General features: G+C 41.1%; 2 protein-coding genes across 3 annotated transcripts in view; one reads left to right on the forward strand and one right to left on the reverse strand.

The window, feature by feature from the left end:
• The window catches only part of LOC133568727 (uncharacterized), a 51062-nt gene extending 47108 nt beyond the window's left edge, over positions 1-3954 (forward strand). Inside the window, exon 3 of the mRNA XM_061920838.1 lies at positions 2196-3954. The gene's annotated coding sequence lies outside the window, so the exon portion shown is untranslated. The remainder of the gene's footprint in view (positions 1-2195) is intronic.
• On the reverse strand, positions 1019-22078 carry LOC133568728 (protein-lysine 6-oxidase-like). 2 transcript variants are annotated; one of them, XM_061920840.1, is made up of 8 exons: positions 21451-21794; positions 21307-21374; positions 18026-18134; positions 9432-9569; positions 9201-9357; positions 4731-4826; positions 4557-4672; positions 1019-4482 (listed from the first exon to the last, which is right to left on the reverse strand). In XM_061920840.1, the coding sequence occupies exons 1-8, from the start codon at positions 21651-21653 to the stop codon at positions 4476-4478; spliced, it is 894 nt and encodes a 297-aa protein (XP_061776824.1). In that variant the 5' UTR covers positions 21654-21794; the 3' UTR covers positions 1019-4475. The 2 variants fall into 2 exon arrangements, with proteins under 2 accessions (XP_061776824.1, XP_061776823.1); XM_061920839.1 differs by having other exon boundaries at positions 21307-22078.
• Between the last annotated feature and the right edge of the window lie 1797 nt (positions 22079-23875).

A 23875-nucleotide genomic window follows, 5' to 3' on the forward strand; every position in this document is an offset into this window, starting at 1 on the left:
ATGTGCAGTATATATGGGGACGGTGTGGCACAGTTGGCAGAGTAGCGGTGCCAGCAACCTGACGGTTCCCCACCTTCTACCAACCTCATCACGTCCGTTGTGTCCATGAGCAAGACTCTTCACCCTTGCTCCTGATGGGTGGTGGTTACCGCCTTGCATGACAGCTCCCTCCATCAGTGTGTGAATGTGTGTGTGCATGGGTGAATGTGGAAATAGTGTCAAAGCGCTTTGAGTACATTGAAGGTAGAAAGCGCTACACAACTATAACCCATATGTTCTGTATGTCGTAAGGGGATGTCCAGTATATATGTACGTATACGGTAAATGGGTTATACTTGTATAGCACTTTTCTACCTTCAAGGTAGAAAAGGTATACCGAACCTGGAGCCGTTGCTTTTTTTTGTGTGCTTCACTCTAACTTTCCTCATCCACGAATCTTTCATTCTCGCTCAAAATATTCGGTCCGAATAGCTCTAGCTGCTGGAGGCCATGATTGTAAACAATGTTCAGATGTGAGGAGCCCTACAACCCGTGACAATCTGGCACATCGTCCACTACTTCCCGTAAAGGCAAGGCTTTTTTATTAGCGACCCAAAGTTGCTAACTTTACCGATGATGTTCTCTACTAAATCCTTTCAGCAAAAATATGGCAATATCACAAAATAATCAAGTATGACACATAGAATGGACCTGCTATCCCCGTTTAAATAGGAAAATCTCATTTCAGAAGCCTTTAAGATATTATTGTTTATATCAGAGGTCACCAACCTTTTCGAGCCCCGGGGTGTCAGCCCAAAATCTTCTTTTTCTGGCCTCGCGCTGGAACGTCTTTGTTGCTTATTACTGCCGTCACAGGTGGCCATTGGAATTGCAGTCAGTGGAAATCGACTTCTGCATGCATGCCACGCTTGAAGTAAAAGATGGTGTTTTTTTTTAAGCATTTATCAACTTTCAGCAATGACAAAACGTAATATGTTATCTAACCTAAGACTTAGAAAGTAATGGGGTAAACATAATGTACTGACTCATCAGTATTTATTGCATTCAATCTGACATACAGTGTCATTTTCAACAATCGTGTTCGAGCACATTTTTTAACATGTGAAAGTAAACTTTTCATTGTTATTGCACATTCTCATTTTTCCAATTGACAGCTAATTCTATTAACAAAACCAAAACAAACAATTGGTTAAATCTACTGTGTATGTAGTCATTTTCCACAGGGCTCTATTTGTATCACAAGCTTGCTATGTAGAGATGTCCAATAATATCGAACTGCCGATATTATCGGCCGATAAATATTTTAAATTGTAATATCGGAAATTATCGGTATCGGTTTCAAACGCAAGCGGATCATAACGACAACAAGAGTGTGTTGTTGCCGGTGCTGTAGCCGTGGCTGACAAGCCAGCTCGCTCAGTGACTGACTAACAACATGGTTTGAGATTTTTTTTAAAGTGTTTTCGGACGGATAAAAAAAACTGGCAATTTGCAACGACTGCAAAAAGTTGGTAATGCGAGGAGGAACCAAGACGTCTTCCTTTAATACGAGCAATTTGATCTCACATCACTTCAAGAATCATAAGGAGATACATGATGAATACAAGCGGAAGATGGATGAAAATCAAACAGTGAAAAAAAAAGTAGTACCACACAGTTGTCGCTTAAAGACTCCGCCGAGAAAAAACTAAAATACAACAAAAAAAACACCCCAGGTCGAAAGCCTACGTTGTGGTCAGGGACAACGCACGCAGTATGGCAAAAGCTATGTTGTTCTTTGAACCTGTTCATTGCAATAATGACAATAAAAACTCTATTCTATTCTATTCTATGGTAGAGTTTGGTGTGGCTAGTCTGCCCTGCATGGCGCACATTTTGCAGCTTGCAGTGAACGGAGCTGCCCTGTCTCAACGCAGCATTTCAGAAGCTCTGGCTGACTGCTAGGCCGCTTCAAGCACTCACCACTAGCTTGCAGCACATTTGTGTTACTCATACAAAAATGTTCGAGCAAGGCAGATTGAGCCCGGTTTATAATTTTCTCCTATACAGTATGCCAGTGTTAGAATAATCATGTATATAAATTATCACACAACTTTAGTATGCTTGAAGTCCGTTGCTATAGTTATTAGTCATTGTGCTCAAGCTGCATTTTTTCTATCTGTGCAAGGACAAAACTTCTGTTATCTTTGTTTTAGCCCGCTAACAGCCAAGGACTTCAAGGACCTCAATCAAGATAAGATGACAGCAAGCAGACGAAGCAGAAACAAGGCAATCACAAGGCCCAGCACATTCCGTCGCATATTGTGCGTACTGGACCTGCTTTGCATAATATATGTGACCACTCTTTTTAGAGGCGGCCTCAGTGATGTTGACTATGGAACTACTGAATAAATAGAGGGATGCGGGGGCTGATCCTTAGAGCGTAGGGCGAGACTGTGACTAAGTGTGCAGATCCATGCGTTCTCCTCATGAGCTAAATTGAACTCTGTCTCTGCATGGTTCCTTGCTTCTTGTCTGCATGAATAGATGCCATTAGTGTTTGAACCTAACAGAGGTCCATTCAAGATGCCTTGGATGTTTCCTAAAACAGGGGTCCCCAACCTTTTTTCCAGGAGGGACCGATTTAATGTATGCATTATTTTCACGGACCGGCTTTTCACGTTTGCTTCTTGTCTGTTAATAGATGTCATCAGCATAGAGTGAGACTGAGACTAAGTGTGCAGATTTATGCGTTCTCCTCATGAACTAAATTGAACTTTGTCTCCGCATGATTCCTTGCTTCTTGTCTGTTTAATAGATGTCATCAACATAGGGGGAGACTGTGACTAAGTGTGCAGCTCCATGTGTTCTCCTCATGAGCTAAATTGAACTCTGTTTCTGCATGATTCCTTGCTTCTTGTCTGATTAATAGATGTCATCAGCGTAGGGCGAGACTGAGACTAAGTGTGAACCTCCATGCATTCTCCTCATGAGCTAAATTGAACTCTGTCTCTGCTTGGTTTCTTACTTTTTGTCTGTTTAATAGATGTCATCAGTGTTTGAACCTAACATAGGTCCATTCAAAATGCCTTGGATGTTTCCTAAAACAGGGGTCCCCAACCTTTTTTCCACGAGGGACCGGTTTAATGTATGCATTATTTTCACGGACCGGCTTTTCACCTTTGCTTCTTGTCTGTTAATAGATGTCATCAGCATAGAGTGAGACTGAGACTAAGTGTGCAGATCCATGCGTTCTTCTCATGAGTTAAATTAAACTCTGTCTTTGGTGCTTCTTGTCTGTTTAATAGATGTCATCAGCGTAGGGCGAGACTGTGACTAAGTGTGCACCTCTATGCGTTCTCCTCATGAGCTAAATTGAACTCTGTCTCTGCATGGTTCCTTGCTTCTTGTCTGTTTAATAGATGTCATCAGTGTTTGAACCTAACAGAAGTCCATTCAAGATGCCTCGGATGTTTCCTAAAACAGAGGTCCCCAACCTTTTTTCCACGAGGGACCAGTTTAATGTATGCATTATTTTCACGGACTGGCTTTTCACCTTTGCTTCTTGTCTGTTAATAGATGTCATCAGCATAGAGTGAGACTGAGACTAAGTGTGCAAATCCATGCGTTCTCCTCGTGAACTAAATTGAACTTTGTCTCCGCATGATTCCTTGCTTCTTGTCTGTTTAATAGATGTCATCAGCATAGGGTGAGACTGTGACTAAGTGTCCAGGCCCATGCGTTCTCCTCATGAGCTAAATTGAACTCTGTCTCTGCTTGGTTCCTTGTTTCTTGTCTGTTTAATAGATGTCATCAGCGTAGGGCGAGACTGTGACTAAGTGTGCAGCGCCATGCGTTCTCCTCATGAGCTAAATTTAACTCTGTCTCTGCTTGGTTTCTTGCTTCTTGTCTGGTTAAAAGATGTCCTCAATGTTTGAACCTGTCAATAAAGTGTGCACTAAAGGAGGACTATGTTATTGTTTACTTTATGACTCTAGTATACTCTGGACTGAAGCTGTGTGCCTTCATTGTTTTTGTAGCTGTTATTTTGACTTCAATAATAATAACTTGAGTTGATTTATTTTGGAAAACCTTGTTACATTGTTTAATGCATCAAGCGGGGCATCACAACAAAATTAGGCATAATAATGTGTTAATTCCATGACTGTATGTATCGGTATCGGTTGATAACGGAATCGGTAATTTGGAGTTGGACAATATCGGAATATCGGCAAAAAAGCCACTATCGGACATCTCTACTGCCGTGACATCGGGTGACATTTTTCGAAAACAACCAAACATCCCACAATTTTAAAATATTATCAACTAAACATAGCACCATAATAGAAACAAAATATCTTATGGAACATTAAATACAAAGTACATACACTACATACACCCCTAATACAAATTGTGTAAATGCAACCTCTTTAGCTGGAATTCAACTCAAATTGACCGGCCAGTCAAAAGTTGACTCTGGAAAATCCTGGGAGATTTCACCCGCTGAGAATGAGAAAAATGTAAAAATATATATTAATATAAATATTCAGCTTGAAATACTGTAATCTCTCCTGCACCTTGTTACTCGACAGTTGCGCGTCTGAACGTAGATTCCCGTGTACGTGATCTCACACCTCACAACGTTGTTGGTGAAGTCCGACTCCAGCACGTGGAAGTCGGGGTTGACGGTCACCTGAGACCAACCGGCGTGGATATTGACAGAAGAACTACGAGGGGTGTGTTTTCCTTACCTTCAAGTTGTAGTTGCCTGGCGCTACGTCCGTGATGTCGATCCACTGACAGTCGATGTTGGCGGCGTAGAGGTCGTGACACCCTGGGCTCAGTCCCTGGAAACGACACAGCAGTTGAGCGAGTGCAGTCTGGTAATGCACTTACCCTCCTGTTCTTGTGTCAGAAGTTTGTTTGTAAGGAAAAAACTACAAAACTGTCGAAAGCTGCCTTCAAAAGATGATAATGAAGTTATAGAGTGCACCGTCTAAAGACAGACACCAAAGAAGTCGGAATTTAATGAAAAAATGTGCTGTGGAAGCATTTAAGTCCCATCTTAAAACTCATTTGTATAGTCTAGCCTTTAAATAAACCCCCTTTTTTGACCAGTTGATCTGCCGTTTCTTTTCTTTTCTGCTCTGTCCCCCTCTCCCTTGTGGAAGTGGGGGTACAGGTCCGGTGGCCATGGATGAAGTACTGGCTGTCCAGGTGGACCGCTCACCTGGGCATCGGTTGGGGACATCTCTGCGCTGCTGACCTGTCTCCGCAAGGGATGGTCTCCTGCTGGCCCCATATGGACTGGACTCTCACTATTATGTTAGATCCACTATGGACTGGACTCTCACACTATTATGTTAGATCCACTATGGACTGGACTCTCACACTATTATGTTGGATCCACTATGGACTGGAGTCTCACACTATTAACTAGATCCAGTATGGACTGAACTCTCACACTATTATGTTAGATCCACTATGGACTGGACTCTCACAATATTATGTAAGATCCACTATGGACTGGAGTCTCACTAATATGTTAGATCCACTATGGACTGGACTCTCACTATTATGTTAGATCCACTATGGACTGGACTCTCACAATTACTATGGATCCACTATGGACTGGACTCTCACAATTAGGTTGGATCCACTATGGACTGAACTCTCACACTATTATGTTAGATCCACTATGGACTGGACTCTCACTATCATGTTAGATCCACTATGGACTGGACTGTCACTATTTTGATAGATCCACTATGGACTGGAATCTCACACTATTATGTTAGTTCCACTATGGACTGGACTCTCACACTATTATGTTAGATCCACTATGGACTGGACTCTCACTATCATGTTAGATCCACTATGGACTGGACTCTCACACTATTATGTTAGATCCACTATGGACTGGACTCTCACTATCATGTTAGATCCACTATGGACTGGACTGTCACTATTTTGATAGATCCACTATGGACTGGAATCTCACACTATTATGTTAGATCCACTATGAACTGGATTCTCACTATTACGTTAGATCCACTATGGACTGGACTCTCACACTATTATGTTAGATCCACTATGGACTGGACTGATACTATTTTGATAGATCCACTATTGACTGGACTCTCACACTATTATGTTAGATCCACTCTGGACTGGACTCTCACTATTATGTTAGATCCACTATGGACTGGACTCTCTCAATATTATGTTAGATCCACTCTGGACTGGACTCTCACTATTATGTTAGATCCACTATGAACTGGACTCTCACTATTATGTCAGATCCACTATGAACTGGACTCTCACTATTATGTTAGATCCACTATGAACTGGACTCTCACAATATAATTATAGATCCACTATGGACTGGAATCTCACACTATTATGTTAGATCCACTATGGACTGGACTCTCACACTATTATGTTAGATCCACTATGGACTGGACTCTCACACTATTATGTTGGATCCACTATGGACTGGAGTCTCACACTATTAACTAGATCCACTATGGACTGAACTCTCACACTATTATGTTAGATCCACTATGGACTGGACTCTCACAATATTATGTAAGATCCACTATGGACTGGAGTCTCACTAATATGTTAGATCCACTATGGACTAGACTCTCACTATTATGTTAGATCCACTATGGACTGGACTCTCACAATTACTATGGATCCACTATGGACTGGACTCTCACAATTAGGTTGGATCCACTATGGACTGAACTCTCACACTATTATGTTAGATCCACTATGGACTGGACTCTCACTATCATGTTAGATCCACTATGGACTGGACTGTCACTATTTTGATAGATCCACTATGGACTGGAATCTCACACTATTATGTTAGTTCCACTATGGACTGGACTCTCACACTATTATGTTAGATCCACTATGGACTGGACTCTCACTATCATGTTAGATCCACTATGGACTGGACTCTCACACTATTATGTTAGATCCACTATGGACTGGACTCTCACTATCATGTTAGATCCACTATGGACTGGACTGTCACTATTTTGATAGATCCACTATGGACTGGAATCTCACACTATTATGTTAGTTCCACTATGGACTGGACTCTCACACTATTATGTTAGATCCACTATGGACTGGACTCTCACACTATTATGTTAGATCCACTATGGACTGGACTCTCACTATCATGTTAGATCCACTATGGACTGGACTGTCACTATTTTGATAGATCCACTATGGACTGGAATCTCACACTATTATGTCAGATCCACTATGAACTGGACTCTCACTATTATGTTAGATCCACTATGAACTGGACTCTCACAATATAATTATAGATCCACTATGGACTGGACTCTCACTATTATGTTAGATCCACTATGGACTGGACTCTCACACTATTATGTTAGATCCACTATGGACTGGACTCTCACACTATTATGTTGGATCCACTATGGACTGGAGTCTCACACTATTAACTAGATCCACTATGGACTGAACTCTCACACTATTATGTTAGATCCACTATGGACTGGACTCTCACAATATTATGTAAGATCCACTATGGACTGGAGTCTCACTAATATGTTAGATCCACTATGGACTGGACTCTCACTATTATGTTAGATCCACTATGGACTGGACTCTCACAATTACTATGGATCCACTATGGACTGGACTCTCACAATTAGGTTGGATCCACTATGGACTGAACTCTCACACTATTATGTTAGATCCACTATGGACTGGACTCTCACTATCATGTTAGATCCACTATGGACTGGACTGTCACTATTTTGATAGATCCACTATGGACTGGACTCTCACTATTATGTTAGTTCCACTATGGACTGGACTCTCACACTATTATGTTAGATCCACTATGGACTGGACTCTCACTATCATGTTAGATCCACTATGGACTGGACTCTCACACTATTATGTTAGATCCACTATGGACTGGACTCTCACTATCATGTTAGATCCACTATGGACTGGACTGTCACTATTTTGATAGATCCACTATGGACTGGAATCTCACACTATTATGTTAGATCCACTATGAACTGGACTCTCACTATTACGTTAGATCCATTATGAACTGGACTCTCACACTATTATGTTAGATCCACTATGGACTGGACTGATACTATTTTGATAGATCCACTATTGACTGGACTCTCACACTATTATGTTAGATCCACTCTGGACTGGACTCTCACTATTATGTTAGATCCACTATGGACTGGACTCTCTCAATATTATGTTAGATCCACTCTGGACTGGACTCTCACTATTATGTTAGATCCACTATGAACTGGACTCTCACTATTATGTCAGATCCACTATGAACTGGACTCTCACTATTATGTTAGATCCACTATGAACTGGACTCTCACAATATAATTATAGATCCACTCTGGACTGGACTCTCACTATTATGTTAGATCCACTATGGACTGGACTCTCTCAATATTATGTTAGATCCACTCTGGACTGGACTCTCACTATTATGTTAGATCCACTATGAACTGGACTCTCACACTATTATGTTAGATCCACTCTGGACTGGACTCTCACTATTATGTTAGATCCACTATGGACTGGACTCTCTCAATATTATGTTAGATCCACTCTGGACTGGACTCTCACTATTATGTTAGATCCACTATGAACTGGACTCTCACTATTATGTCAGATCCACTATGAACTGGACTCTCACTATTATGTTAGATCCACTATGAACTGGACTCTCACAATATAATTATAGATCCACTATGGACTGGAATCTCACACTATTATGTTAGATCCACTATGGACTGGACTCTCACACTATTATGTTGGATCCACTCTGGACTGGACTCTCACTATTATGTTAGATCCACTATGAACTGGACTCTCACAATATAATTATAGATCCACTATGGACTGGAATCTCACACTATTATGTTAGATCCACTATGGACTGGACTCTCACACTATTATGTTGGATCCACTCTGGACTGGACTCTCACTATTATGTTAGATCCACTATGGACTGAACTCACACTATTATGTTAGATCCACTATGGACTGGACTCTCACTATTATGTTAGATCCACTATGGGCTGGACTCTCACAATATTATTACTTTCCTCGCCCTCCCTGGACTTTTGCGTCTCGCTGAACACCCACCTTCAAGAACTCCCGGTAACAATCACTTTGGGCGTCACCTGTTTATGAGCTGTGCAGGCGTAGCGCCGCCTGATCCCGGGGTCGCAGCCCGTGTCCTCCAGACAAAAACTGGCCTTGTGTCCCTCTGCGACTTTACGTCCCGTGGCGGCGTCCAGCAGGTCGTAGTTGCTGAAGGCCTCCATGCTGTGGTAGTGCCTTGCAATAAAAGGTTTTTCGACCATGTTCACGTAGAGTACGGCCCAAACATGGCTGAATCGTTACGAACTTACTGGTGGCAGCTGTGCCAGTCCCACTGGTGCCTTGGTTTCACGGGGAGGAAGTCGGCGGTGCCTTGGTTCTTCACTTTCTGCGGGAAGCGTAGTAGGACCCGGAAGTCGATGTCTCGCATTGAGGGGGCATAAGCCGACCTGTGGGGATTACATGCAATGGGTATTAGGTTCGAAAAGGGTTTCTTTTTCCACTGCACGGTACCTGCTCGGGTCTACTCCGCACTCTGCGAAAACACGTTGCCATGAACGACGACAATGGATCGTCTCCTGGACTTCTTCACAATCATTAGACCAAATGTATCCAAGAGGAGACTGAAGACTGAAGAAATCGGAGCCTTGCAGCAAAATGGAAGCTACAAATAGTACATGGTAGTACCTGCTCTCAGGGATAGGAATCGAAAACCGGTTCTTTTTCATAACCGGCCCCTAGTGCGGGTACACTCCTGGTCCGCCTGCAGCCCAGACCTGTCTCCCATCGAAAATGTGTGGCGCAATATGAAGTGTACATAAAACAAGAATGGGAAAGAATTCCACTTTCAAAGCTTCAACAATTTCCTCAGTTCCCAAACGTTTATTGAGCGTCGTTAAAAGAAAAGGTGATGTAACACAGTGGTGAACATGCCCTTTCCCAACTACTTTGGCACGTGTTGCAGCCATGAAATTCTAAGTTAATTATTATTTGCAAAAAAAAAATAAAGTTAAGGGCTTCGCGGTGGCAGAGGGGTTAGTGCGTCTGCCTCACAATACAAAGGTCCTGCAGTCCTGGGTTCAAATCCAGGCTCGGGATCTTTCTGTGTGGAGTTTGCATGTTCTCCCCGTGACTGCGTGGGTTCCCTCCGGGTACTCCGGCTTCCTCCCACTTCCAAAGACATGCACCTGTGGATAGGTTGATTGGCAACACTAAATTGGTCCTAGTGTGTGAATGTTGTCTGTCTATCTGTGTTGGCCCTGCGATGAGGTGGCGACTTGTCCAGGGTGTACCCCGCCTTCCGCCCGATTGTAGCTGAGATAGGCGCCAGCGCCCCCCGCGACCCCGAAAGGGAATAAGCGGTAGAAAATGGATGGATGGGCCCCTAGTGTTTTGATTCTTGGTAATCATTTGCCAGTTGTTGCAGATTCCCTTATCGATACCTGTGGGCGGGCGTGGCGTCGCCATGCACGGTACGACAGCTGGAGTTATTTACGAGACACCAAGGCAACTTGCAATAATTCATCAAAGAGAGGAAATACTTCTAGAAACATCAGCACTCACACAATGTGGGAACCGTGGTTGAATAACCAGTTTCAATCCCGTCCGAGACGGAACTGAATCTCTACTATGCAACAGCGGCGATGTACTGCACGTAAACATCTAACTAACTAACTAACTAACTAACTCTCCTTCTGTTAGAATAATTATGTGGAAGTTATCACACAACTCTTAAGCTTAAAGGCCGTTGCTATAGTTATTATCAATTATGCTGACGTTGTACTTTTCTATCCGTGCAAAGGGAAAACTCGCAATCCAAGATCGCGAGTCGTCTCGTATCAGTGTTTGTGTCCTTGCTGACTGCCAAGGGCTAACATTCTGTTCGTGTCGCGGACAAAGCAGAGACAGGGCGATATCACGAGTGTCAGCAGATTTGAATTTCTGAATAATCATACATTGTGTCTAAACTGCTGAAATGATCCCCCCTTCCTTCAGAGGCAGTCTCAGCGATGTGAAGTGAAGTGAATTATATTTATATAGCGCGTTTCTCAAGTGACTCAAAGCGCTTTACATAGTGACACCCAATATCTAAGTTCCATTTAAACCAGTGTGGGTGGCACTGGGAGCAGGTGGGTAAAGTGTCTTGCCCAAGGACACAACGGCAGTGACGAGGATGGCACAAGCGGGAATCGAACCTGCAACCCTCTACCAACCGAGCTATGCCGCCCCCGATGTAACCAGGGACCTCCCGAATAAATAGTGGAGCACGAGGACTGTGCCCTAGAGCGTAGGTTGGAACATGTCAGCCTTCCCCCTGACAGTTTGTTTGTGTTTTAGTTTTTCCTCTGTGTGTGTAGTATTTCCTGTCCTTAGTTCCCGTCAGCACTCTTATTTTGTCTGTTTCCTGTTTTTTTTCCCTGTGCGCTGTTTTCCCCTCAGCTGCGGCTGATTGGCACCTGGCCACACCTGTTGTCAGTCAGCCCGCTCCTATTTGAACCTGTTTTGTCCTCCAGTCGAGAGCTGGATTATTGTCATGTATTGTCGCTCTTGTCGTTGCTACATGTCGTGTCGTATCATGTCTTGTCCATGCAGCTTTGCGGTAAGCTATATTTGATTGCGGTTTGTAGCTTACTGCCTTTTGTTCCCTGCTTCCAAGTTTGTTTTCATATTTCATTTACAATTTCTGTTTCCTGCTCGATACCTGCTAGCTTCCACGCTAGGCTTTGCTAGCTTCCATGCTAAGCTCCGTTTATTTTCTAGTTCCCATGCAAGATCTTTGTTATCCGCCTCGTGAGCGCTTTTTGTTGTACCCCTTTGGTTTGTTCTTGTTTTAGTATTTTTATTAAATCATGATTGTAGCTGAGATAGGCACCAGCGCCCCCCGTGACCCTGAAAGGGAATAAGCGGTAGAAAATGGATGGATGGATGTTTTCTCACTCCATTCCTCCCTCCATCCCTGCATCTTGGGGTTCGTCACAAACTAACTCTGACAGAAAGGTAACTAAGTGTACAGCCCGATACGTCTCTCCTCATTGAGCCGAATTTAACTCTGTCTCTGCATGATTCCTTGCTTCTAGTCTGTTTAATATATGTCAACAGTGTTAGAACCTGACACCACCTCATTGTAAAAATTGCTCTTATTAACTGTAAACATAAAATTAATACTTGTGCACGGGGCCGGTTTTAGACATATAACACATGTGAGTCAGACATGTGAAGGCGGCTATATGTGTCGAACAATACTCCATTTGCATGTGGCGACCTGAATAATAACCAATTATATATATATTGTCATAAGCGCTAACGTTAACCTACATTTATTTATCGGAGAGAGGCAACTTCCTTGTGCTCCAGTATTGGCATCTTCAGCTGCTGAGTTTCTGAAAGTTAATTCCAGATTATAAATCATGCCTCTCATATTGATAGTAAAATGATGTGGACATTAACTGAGAAGTTGGCAAACTTAGACAGCCAATTTAGACCCGAAGATGGCGATAAAGACAAAGAAAAGACATTGTTTTTTTGGTTTTTTAAACCCTTCGCATGAATTATGAGTCAGTCTTCCCCTAAACGGGAATATATCAACATCCTAACAGTCTGCATTCCAGTTAGAGAAGATATTATTGTTACAGTAAGTGATATGTTATTATGTTTGTTGGCTCTCATGATGTCTGCGCTGAGTAGTGATCAGTGATGTACTTGAGGGAAAAAGTAAATGTGATGCGGAAATACCAATTCCGATCCCTACCTGCCCTTGCTAATGGAAAGGCGACAAATCAGAGCCAAAGACGGGCCATCCAATGGAAAATGAGCATGATTGAAAGTCAGAGTAGATATGGTAAGACACTATAAGAGTCTGCTTTCACGCAATGGAAACAAAGGTCAGTGAGTGTGTGTGGGTGTGTTTTTGTATTTCTGCCCTTCTCGAGACATCAACAAGGAAAAGTACCGTCCATATGACGACCAGAGAACAATTTAGGACCGAAATCGTGGTCCCAATAGGGGAAACCATTGCATGTAATAGAGAGACAAATACTAGAGTCTGTGAACATTGCTCCAAAGTCTGGATTTTTTTTCGTTGATTTAATGTGCATACAAAAGTAAATACTAGAATCCGTGAACATTCCTCCAAAGTCGAGATTATTTTTGTTGATCTAATGTGCATACAAAAGTAAATTCTAGTCCGTGAACATTGCTCCAAAATCTGAATTTTTTATTTATTTAATTTATGTGCATACAAAAGTAAATACTAGAGTCCGTGAACATTGCTACAAAGTCGGGATTTTTTTCATTGATTTAATATGCATACAAAAGTAAATACTCGAGTCCGTGAACATTGCTCCAAAGTCTGGATTTTTTTGTTGTTGATTTAATGTGCATACAAAAGTAAATACGCGAGTCTGTGGACATTGCTCCAAAGTCTATTTTTTTAAATTATTGAATTAATGTGCATACAAAAGTAAATACAAGAGTCCGTGAAAATTGCTACAAAGTCGGGATTTTTTCCATTGATTTAATATGCATACAAAAGTAAATACTCGAGTCCGTGGACATTGCTCCAAAATCTGGATTTTTTTTTGTTGATTTAATGTGCATACAAAAGTAAATACTAGAGTCTGTGAACATTGCTCCAAATTTGGGATTTTTTTTTATTGATTTATTTTACATACAAAAGTAAATACTAGAGTCTGTAAACATTGCTTCAAAGTCGGGATTTTTTTCATTCATTTAATGTACATACAAAAGTTAATACTAGAGTCTGTGAACATTGCTCCAAAGTATGGATTTTTTTTTATTGCTGTAATGTGCGTACAAACGTAAATACTAGAGTCCGTAAACATTGCTCCAAAGTTGGGATTTTTTTCATTGATTTAATGTGCATACAAAAGTAAATACTCGAGTCCGTGAACATTGCTCCAAAGTCGGGATTTTTTTCATTGATTTAATGTGCATACAAAAGTAAATATTCCAGTCAATGAACATTGCACCAAAGTCGGGATTTTTTTTGTATTGATTTAATGTGCATACAAAAGTAAATACTACATTCCGTGAAAATTGCTACAAAGTCTGGATTTTTTTCATTGATTTAATATGCATACAAAAGTAAATACTCAAGTCCGTGAACATTGCTCCAAAGTCGGGATTTTTTTTTTACTGATTTAATGTGCATACAAAAGTAAATATTAGATTCTGTGAAAATTGCTACAAAGTCTGGATTTTTTCATTGATTTAATATGCATACAAAAGTAAATACTCAAGTCCGTGAACATTGCTCCAAAGTCGGGATTTTTTTTATTATTGATTTAATGTGCATACAAAAGTAAATACTAGATTCCGTGAAAATTGCTACAAAGTCTGGATTTTTTCATTGATTTAATATGCATACAAAAGTAAATAGTCGAGTCCGTGAACATTGCTCCAAAGTCGGGATTTTTTTTTTTTATTGATTTAATGTGCATACAAAAGTAAATACCACATTCCGTGAAAATTGCTACAAAGTCTGGATTTTTTTCATTGATTTAATATGCATACAAAAGTAAATACTCAAGTCCGTGAACATTGCTCCAAAGTCGGGATTTTTTTTGTTGATTTAATGTACATACAAAAGTAAATGCTAGAGTCCGTGAACATTGCTACTAAGTCTGGATTTTTTTCATTGATTTAACAAGCATACAAAAGTAAATACTCAAGTCCGTGAACATTGCTCCAAAGTCGGGATTTTTTTTTTTATTGATTTAATGTGCATACAAAAGTAAATACTATAGTCCGTGGACATTGCTACAAAGTCTGGATTTTTTTCATTGATTTAATATTCATACAAAAGTAAATACTCAAGTCCGTGAACATTGCTCCAAAGTCGGGATTTTTTTTATTATTGATTTAATGTACAAACAAAAGTAAATACTAGATTCCGTGAAAATTGCTACAAAGTCTGGATTTTTTCATTGATTTAATATGCATACAAAAGTAAATAGTCGAGTCCGTGAACATTGCTCCAAAGTCGGGATTTTTTTTTTTTATTGATTTAATGTGCATACAAAAGTAAATACCACATTCCGTGAAAATTGCTACAAAGTCTGGATTTTTTTCATTGATTTAATATGCATACAAAAGTAAATACTCAAGTCCGTGAACATTGCTCCAAAGTCGGGATTTTTTTTGTTGATTTAATGTACATACAAAAGTAAATGCTAGAGTCCGTGAACATTGCTACTAAGTCTGGATTTTTTTTCATTGATTTAACAAGCATACAAAAGTAAATACTCAAGTCCGTGAACATTGCTCCAAAGTCGGGATTTTTTTTTTTATTGATTTAATGTGCATACAAAAGTAAATACTATAGTCCGTGGACATTGCTACAAAGTCTGGATTTTTTTCATTGATTTAATATGCATACAAAAGTAAATACTCAAGTCCGTGAAAATTGCTCCAAAGTCTGGATTTTTTTCATTGATTTAATGTGCATACAAAAGTAAATACTAGAGCCCGTGAAAATTGCTACAATGTCGGGATTTTTTTCGTTGATTTAATATGCATACAAAGTAAATACTTGAGTCCGTGAACATTGCTCCAAACTCTGGATTTTTATTTTTATTGATTTAATGTCCTTACAAAAGTAAATACAAGAGTCCGTGAAAAATGCTACAAAGTCGGGATATTTTTCATTGATTTAATATGCATACAAAAGTAAATACTCGAGTCCGTGAACATTGCTCCAAAGTCTGGATTTTTTTTCATTGATTTAATATGCATACAAAAGTAAATACTCGAGTCCGTGGACATTGCTCTAAAGTCTGGATTTTTTTTTTAATTGATTTAATGTGCATACAAAAGTGAATACTAGAGTCCGGGAAAATTGCTACAAAGTCGGGATTTTTTTCATTGATTTAATATGCATACAAAAGTAAATACTGCATTCCGTGAAAATTGCTACAAAGTCTGGATTTTTTTCATTGATTTAATATGCATACAAAAGTAAATACTCAAGTCCGTGAACATTGCTCCAAAGTCGGGATTTTTTTGTTGTTGATTTAATGTGCATACAAAAGTAAATACTACATTCCGTGAAAATTGCTACAAAGTCTGGATTTTTTTTCATTGATTTAATATGCATACAAAAGTAAATACTCAAGTCCGTGAACATTGCTCCAAAGTCTGGATTTTTTCATTGATTTAATATGCATACAAAAGTAAATACTCAAGTCCGTGAACATTGCTTCAAAGTCGGGATTTTTTTCATTGATTTAATGTGCATACAAAAGTAAATACTAGAGTCCGTGAACATTGCTCCAAAATCGGGATTTTTTTAATTGATTTAATGTGCATACAAAAGTAAATACTACAGTCCATGAAATTTGCTACAATGTCGGGATTTTTTTCATTGATTTAATGTGCATACAAAAGTAAATACTCAAGTCCGTGAACATTGCTCCAAAGTCGGGATTTTTTTCATTGATTTAATATGCATACAAAAGTAAATACTCAAGTCCGTGAACATTGCTCCAAAGTCGGGATTTTTTTTTGTATTGATTTAATGTGCATACAAAAGTAAATACTACATTCCGTGAAAATTGCTACAAAGTCTGGATTTTTTTCATTGATTTAATGTGCATACAAAAGTAAATACTCGAGTCCGTGAACATTGCTTCAAAGTCGGGATTTTTTTCATTGATTTAATGTGCATACAAAAGTAAATACTACAGTCCATGAAATTTGCTACAATGTCGGGATTTTTTTCATTGATTTAATGTGCATACAAAAGTAAATACTCAAGTCCGTGAACATTGCTCCAAAGTCGGGATTTTTTTCATTGATTTAATATGCATACAAAAGTAAATACTCAAGTCCGTGAACATTGCTCCAAAGTCGGGATTTTTTTTTTATTGATTTAATGTGCATACAAAAGTAAATACTACATTCCGTGAAAATTGCTACAAAGTCTGGATTTTTTTCATTGATTTAATGTGCATACAAAAGTAAATACTCAAGTCCGTGAACATTGCTCCAAAATCGGGATTTTTTAAATTGATTTAATGTGCATACAAAAGTAAATACTACAGTCCATGAAATTTGCTACAATGTCGGGATTTTTTTCATTGATTTAATGTGCATACAAAAGTAAATACTAGAGTCCGTAAAGATTGCTACAAAGTCGGGATTTTTTTCATTGATTTAATATGCATACAAAGTAAATACTTGAGTCCGTGAACATTGCTCCAAACTCTGGATTTTTATTTTTATTGATTTAATGTCCTTACAAAAGTAAATACAAGAGTCCGTGAAAATTGCTACAAAGTCGGGATATTTTTCATTGATTTAATATGCATACAAAAGTAAATACTGGAGTCCGTGAATATTGCTCCAAAGTCTGGATTTTTTTGTTGTTGATTTAATGTGCATACAAAAGTAAATACCACATTCCGTGAAAATAGCTACAAAGTCTGGATTTTTTTCATTGATTTAATATGCATACAAAAGTAAATACTCAAGTCCGTGAACATTGCTCCAAAGTCGGGATTTTTTTATTTATTTATTTAATGTGCATACAAAAGTAAATACCACATTCCGTGAACATTGCTACAAAGTCTGGATATTTTCATTGATTTAATATGCATACAAAAGTAAATACTCAAGACCGTGAACATTGCTCCAAAGTCGGGATTTTTTTTTAAATTGATTTAATGTGCATACAAAAGTAAATACTAGAGTCCGTGTTTGTGTGTTTGTGTGTGTCTGTTTTACATTTGCATGGTTTGTATATATTATCAATGTTGTAAATACAAATCTTTATATATCCACAAAGGGGTGGTTCCGAAGATGTAGGCATTTTTCGGCGGTCTCAAGAAGGCCAGAAATACAAGATGGTGTGTGTGTGTGTGTGTGTGTGGTCCTGCAGCCTACCTACCTGGCCAAACAGTTCTCCTCTGCTGCACAGCGTAAGGCAAACATCTGCATGCGCTGCACGTAAGCACCTGCTTGGATGGCGTAGGGATCTGGCAGCAGGTCAGGCAGTCCTGTCGGGAGGACAGACAACATGTTTGAATGTCTGTTGAGCGAGTCTTGCAGATGCTTGGCAGGATTTGACCACTTTGACATTCTCATGCTGTCCAAATGCAATCCAAGGCAATTTGTGTCACCTGGAAGCAATTATCTCCCTTCTTTGTTGGGAATAAATGGGGTCCACTTCAAAATTCCAATGGTCCATTTGACGTTGTTTCATGTACAAAAGTACAATTGGTCTTGCAGATTCACCAAGATTAGCGCTGAGTAGCCTTCTAGAGAACCAGCGTCCACTGCAGTGGACGTTTGTGTTTTGCATAACACGGCTATTTATTTTCCAAAATGTATAACTCTGACGAATAAAAAACTGAAAGAGTTGGACATATTTAAAGGCCTACTGAAATGAGATTTTTTTATTCAAACGGGGATAGCAGGTCCATTCTATGTGTCATACTTGATCATTTTGCGATATTGCCATATTTTTGCTGAAAGGATTTAGTAGAGAACATCGGCGCTAAAGTTCGCAACTTTTGGTCGCTAATAAAAAAAGCCTTGCCTTTACCAGAAGTAGCAGACGATGTGCGCGTGACGTCACGGGTTGTGGAGCTCCTCATTGTTTACAATCATGGCCACCAGCAGCAAGAGCGATTCGGATCGAGAAAGCGACAATTCCCCCATTATTTTGAGCGAGGATGAAAGATTTGTGGATGAGGAAAGTTAGAGTGAATCACAAAAAAAGAAAAAAAAAAGAAGCGGCGCCAGTGTGAGCGTTTCAGATGTAATTAGACACATTTACCAAGATAATTCTGGAAAATCCCTTATCTGCCTACTGTTTTAATAGTGTTTTAGTGAGATTATAATGACATACCTGAAAGTCAGGTGGCCGCGGTGAACGCCAGTGTCTCTGAGAGAAGCCGAGGAGCCAAGATCACAGCTGCTTTTTTGAGCTGCAGGATGAGGTCGCATAATCCACTGAAGTCTCCGGTAAGAGCCGACTTAATATCACAATTTTTCCATCTAAAAACTTGCTGGTTGACGTAAAGAAACATGTTCGCTTGACCGCTCTGTGTTAAAGCTTCACAACAAACGGTGCTAAAGGCAGCTGCAATCCACCGCTTTCCACCAACAGCATTCTTCTTTGACGTCTCCATTATTAATTGAACAAATTGCAAAAGATTCAGCAACACAGATGTCCAAAATACCGTGTAATTATGCTATGAAAAGAGACGACTTTTAGCCGTGAGTGGTGCTGGGCTAATATGTTCGCTCCAACCAATAACGTCACAAACACGCATCATCATTTCGTGACGTTTTCAACAGGAAACTCCGCAGGAAATTTAAAATTGCAATTTAGTAAACTAAAAAGGCCGTATTGGCATGTGTTGCAATGTTAATATTTCATCATTAATATATAAATTATCAGACTGCGTGGTCGGTAGTAGTGGCTTTCAGTAGGCCTTTAAAGCACTTCTGGGTTCCTGGTTCGATCCCCACCTTCTACCAACCTCGTCACGTCTGTTGTGTCCTTGAGCAAGACCCTTTCACCCTTGCTCCTGATGAGTCGTGGTTAGGGCCCTGCCTGACCAGCTCCCGCCATCAGTGTGTGAATGTGTGTGTGAATGGGTGAATGTGGAAATAGTTTCAAAGCGGTTTGAGTACCTTGAAGGTAGAAAATTCGCCATTTACAAGTGAACTACAAGAAAAGCTGGTAGGGTTGAAAAAAAAACATGTTCGAGCCTCTGCTTGCTGCCGAAGCTCACAACACCAACAGCTTCACTCTACCATGAGCATAATATGACAAAGTCAACGGAGCAATCCTTTATAAATGATTTAATGTTTCTCTCCTGCCCGGTAGCAAATGCTTCTCGGACTGGTTGGGGACCATTGTCTTAAAGGATCTCTTCCGGTGGGTGTTTCAGTGCAATAACTTCACCTTCATCGTTAGTTTTTAAGCCAAAATGTATCCGTTCCCCCTTTTCTGTCTACACACTGTGTCTGCTTGTAAGTACTCTGTGATTGTGCGCTGCCGAACATGCTCGTCTGCTCGTAAACTGGCAATGACACGACGTGACGACGACGACAGGGTGGTGGACCGGTACTTGATCACCCTTGATCACCCACTGGGAGGTGAGGGGAGCAGTGAGCAGCAGTGGTGGCCCCGCCCGGGAATAATTTTTTGGTGATTCAACCCCCAATTCCAACCCTTGATGCTGAGTGCCAAGCAGGGAGGTAATGGCTCCCATTTTTATAGTCTTTGGTATGACTCGGCCGGGGTTTGAACACTCTAACCACAAGGCCACCGAACAGGTTAAGCCGATAATTAAATTTCTTGCGGATGCCTTTATTTAGAAAAGTACCAAAATACTTTTGGTACTGGCACCAAAGTATTGGTATCGGGACAACAACAATAATAATAATAATAATAATAGATTTTATTTGTAAAAAGCAAACCTCAAAGTGCTACAGTGTATTATAATTACAATAATAATAATAAAATAAAATAATGAAAAGATAATCAAAATAAATAAAATATAAAAACTACAACAGCCTGATAGCTAAAACTAGTATGCATAAGGCTTTTATTCAAAAGAAGGGTTTTCAAGCCTTTTTTTAAAAGCATTCACAGTCTGAGGTGCCCACAGGTGGTCAGGGAGAGCAGCGGAGCAGAAAGCCCGGTCTCCCATAGTTCGTAGCTTTGTCCAACACTAAAACACACACACTGAGCACCCACTGGCAGACATATAGATTATACGCAGTTTGTAATATTATGTATAATAATGGATTAGATTTATATCGCGCTTTTCTATTGTTAGATACTCAAAGCGCTCACAGAGAAGTGGGAACCCATTATTCATTCACACCTGGTGGTGGTAAGCTTTGGGGTAGACTGACGGAAGCGTGGCTGCCATTTTGCGCCTACGGATCCGCCAACCATTCATCATTCATTCACCAGTGTGAGCGGCACCGGGGGCAAAGGGTGAAGTGTCCTGCCCAAGGACACAACGGCAGCGTCTTTGATGTCAATAGGTGGGAAGCGAACCTGCAACCCTCAGGTTTCTGGCACGGCTGCTCTACCCACTACGCCATGCCGCCCCAGTTGCATGGCAGGGTAAAAAAAAAAAACACAAAAAAAACCAACTAGTACAATTATAAAACAATATTGCTGATTTCTACATAATTGCCTACCATTCTGGAAGTATGTGGTCCCGTGTCCTGCGTCAGGAGGCCGCCGCGTGTGCGTCCCCGATCGTCCCCTGCTGGGTGGATAAATATTGTAGAAGACGGAATTCCCGGGGAAGTTGTGGTTCCGAGAATCGTCGTTAAACATACTCTCCAGAGAAAAGGCGTCTTCTCCAGGTTGCTGGAAGGGCGCAGGATGAGCCAGGATGGAGCTCTGCGTCCTGGGTGCGTAAAGCCAGCTGGGTCCGGGTCCCACGTCCGCACGTAAGGACTGGAACGGCGCCAGCGGACCCGGTTCCTCCTCCCGGCTGGTGTGCGGCACCGAGCCGTCCACGGTGAGACCGTCGGTCCATGCGCTGACGCTGCCGGTGAGGTCCGGCCTGGGGCGGCGGACGCGGGTGCGCGCCCGGCTGGGTGACGCGTGGTCGGGTGACGCGGACTCTGAGGCCGCCGTGCGGTCCCGGGTGCTGACGTAGACCGTCGATTGGCTACTGGACCTGGCGGGAGCCTTGAACTCTGCGCCGGTGCTGACCAGGCTGTGGATCCGGCCGTTGTTCTCCCACTGGATGCGGTGCCGCCAGGGCCCGGCGCGCGGAGGCTGTTGGCCGCCGGTCAGGGGCAGGAGAAGTCCGGGGAAAAGATACAAAAAAAATAGGTTTGCCATGACGACTAAATGTACCGAAATCAACAATTGTGACATTCAAAGCAAGTAAAAGTCTCTTCAATGTTGGACCTCATTAGTTCCTGAGTGGGATGGAACTCTTTTGGCTCATTTCCCCCCCAAGAGTCCTCTTCCAGGTTTTCTAGCAGGGAACTTTAATTAACCCTTCGCTTGCTGAGGTAGACTTTGACAAGTTAACTCCATTTTGAGCGGGGACAGCGTCATCTAGCGGCCACACAACATACTCACTATTAGCTGTGAAAACTAGGCATATTTTAACAGGTGAGGTGTATACTCAATATCATCTCCTGCTGGCCCCACTGTGGACTGGACTCTCACTAGTATGTTGGATCCACTATGGACTGGACTCTCACACTATTATTTTAGATCCACTATGGACTGGACTCTCACACTATTATGTTAGATCCACTATGGACTGGACTCCCACACTATTATGTTAGATCCACTATGGACTGGACTCTCACACTCTTATGTTAGATCCACTATGGACTGGACCCCCACACTATTATGTTAGATCCACTATGGGCTGAACTCTCACACTATTTTGTTAGATCCACTATGGACTGGACTCTCACTATTATGTTAAAACCACTATGGACTGGACCCCCACATTATTAACTAGATTCAATATGGACTGGACTCTCACACTATTATGTTAGATCAACTATGGACTGGACTCTCACTATTATATTAGATCCACTATGGACTGGACCCCCACACTATTATGTTAGATCCACTATGGACTGGACCCCCACACTATTATGTTAGATCCACTATGGACTGGACCCCCACACTATTATGTTAGATCCACTATGGACTGGACCCCCACACTATTATGTTAGATCCACTATGGACTGGACTCTCACACTATTTTGTTAGATCCACTATGGACTGGACTCTCACTATTATGTTAAAACCACTATGGACTGGACCCCCACATTATTAACTAGATCCACTATGGACTGGACTCTCACACTATTATGTTAGATCAACTATGGACTGGACTCTCACTATTATATTAGATCCACTATGGACTGGACCCCCACACTATTATGTTAGATCCACTATGGACTGGACCCCCACACTATTATGTTAGATCCACTATGGACTGGACCCCCACACTATTATGTTAGATCCACTATGGACTGGACCCCCACACTATTATGTTAGATCCACTATGGACTGGACTCTCACACTATTGTGTTGGATCCACTATGGACTGGACTCCCACACTATTATGTTAGATCCACTATGGACTGGACTCCCACACTATTATGTTAGATCCACTATGGACTGGACTTTCAACTATTAACTGGATGCACCATGGACTGGACTCTCACTATTATATTAGATCCAGCATGGACTGGACTCTCTCACTATTATGGTAGATCCACTATGGACTGAACTCTCACACTATTTTGTTAGATCCACTATGAACTGGACTCTCTTGCTATTATATTAGATCCACCATGGACTGGACTCTCTCACTATTATGTTAGATCCACCATGGACTGGACTCCCTCACTATTATGTTAGATTCACTATGGACTGGACTCTCTCACTATTATGTTAGATCCACTATGGACTGGACTCTCTCACTATTATGTTAGATCCACTATGGACTGGACTCTCACACTATAATGTTAGATCCACTATGGACTGGACTCTCACTATTATGCTAGACCCACTCAACGTCCATTGTCACCGGTCTCCCCTAGAGGTGGGGGGGTCACCCACATCTGTGGTCCTCTCCAAGGTTTCTCATAGTCATTCACATTGACATCCCACTTAGTTGTGAGTTTTTCCTTGCCCTGATGTGGGATCTGAACCAAGGATGTTGTTTTGGCTTGTGCAGCCCTTTGAGACACTCGTGATTTAGGACTATATAAATAA

Source organism: Nerophis ophidion, linkage group LG14, assembly GCF_033978795.1.
Source record: "Nerophis ophidion isolate RoL-2023_Sa linkage group LG14, RoL_Noph_v1.0, whole genome shotgun sequence".
Lineage (NCBI taxonomy): Eukaryota > Metazoa > Chordata > Actinopteri > Syngnathiformes > Syngnathidae > Nerophis > Nerophis ophidion.

Coding starts and splice junctions, on each gene's coding strand:
- LOC133568728 (XM_061920839.1), bottom strand. CDS start 22,000: ATGTCACAATTGTTGATTTCGGTACATTTAGTCGTCATGGCAAACCTA. Junction 9,570..18,025: donor GAGGAGAACTGTTTGGCCAG/GTAGGTAGGCTG, acceptor TAATCCCCACAG/GTCGGCTTATGCCCCCTCAA. Junction 9,358..9,431: donor GACTGGCACAGCTGCCACCA/GTAAGTTCGTAA, acceptor TTTTATTGCAAG/GCACTACCACAGCATGGAGG.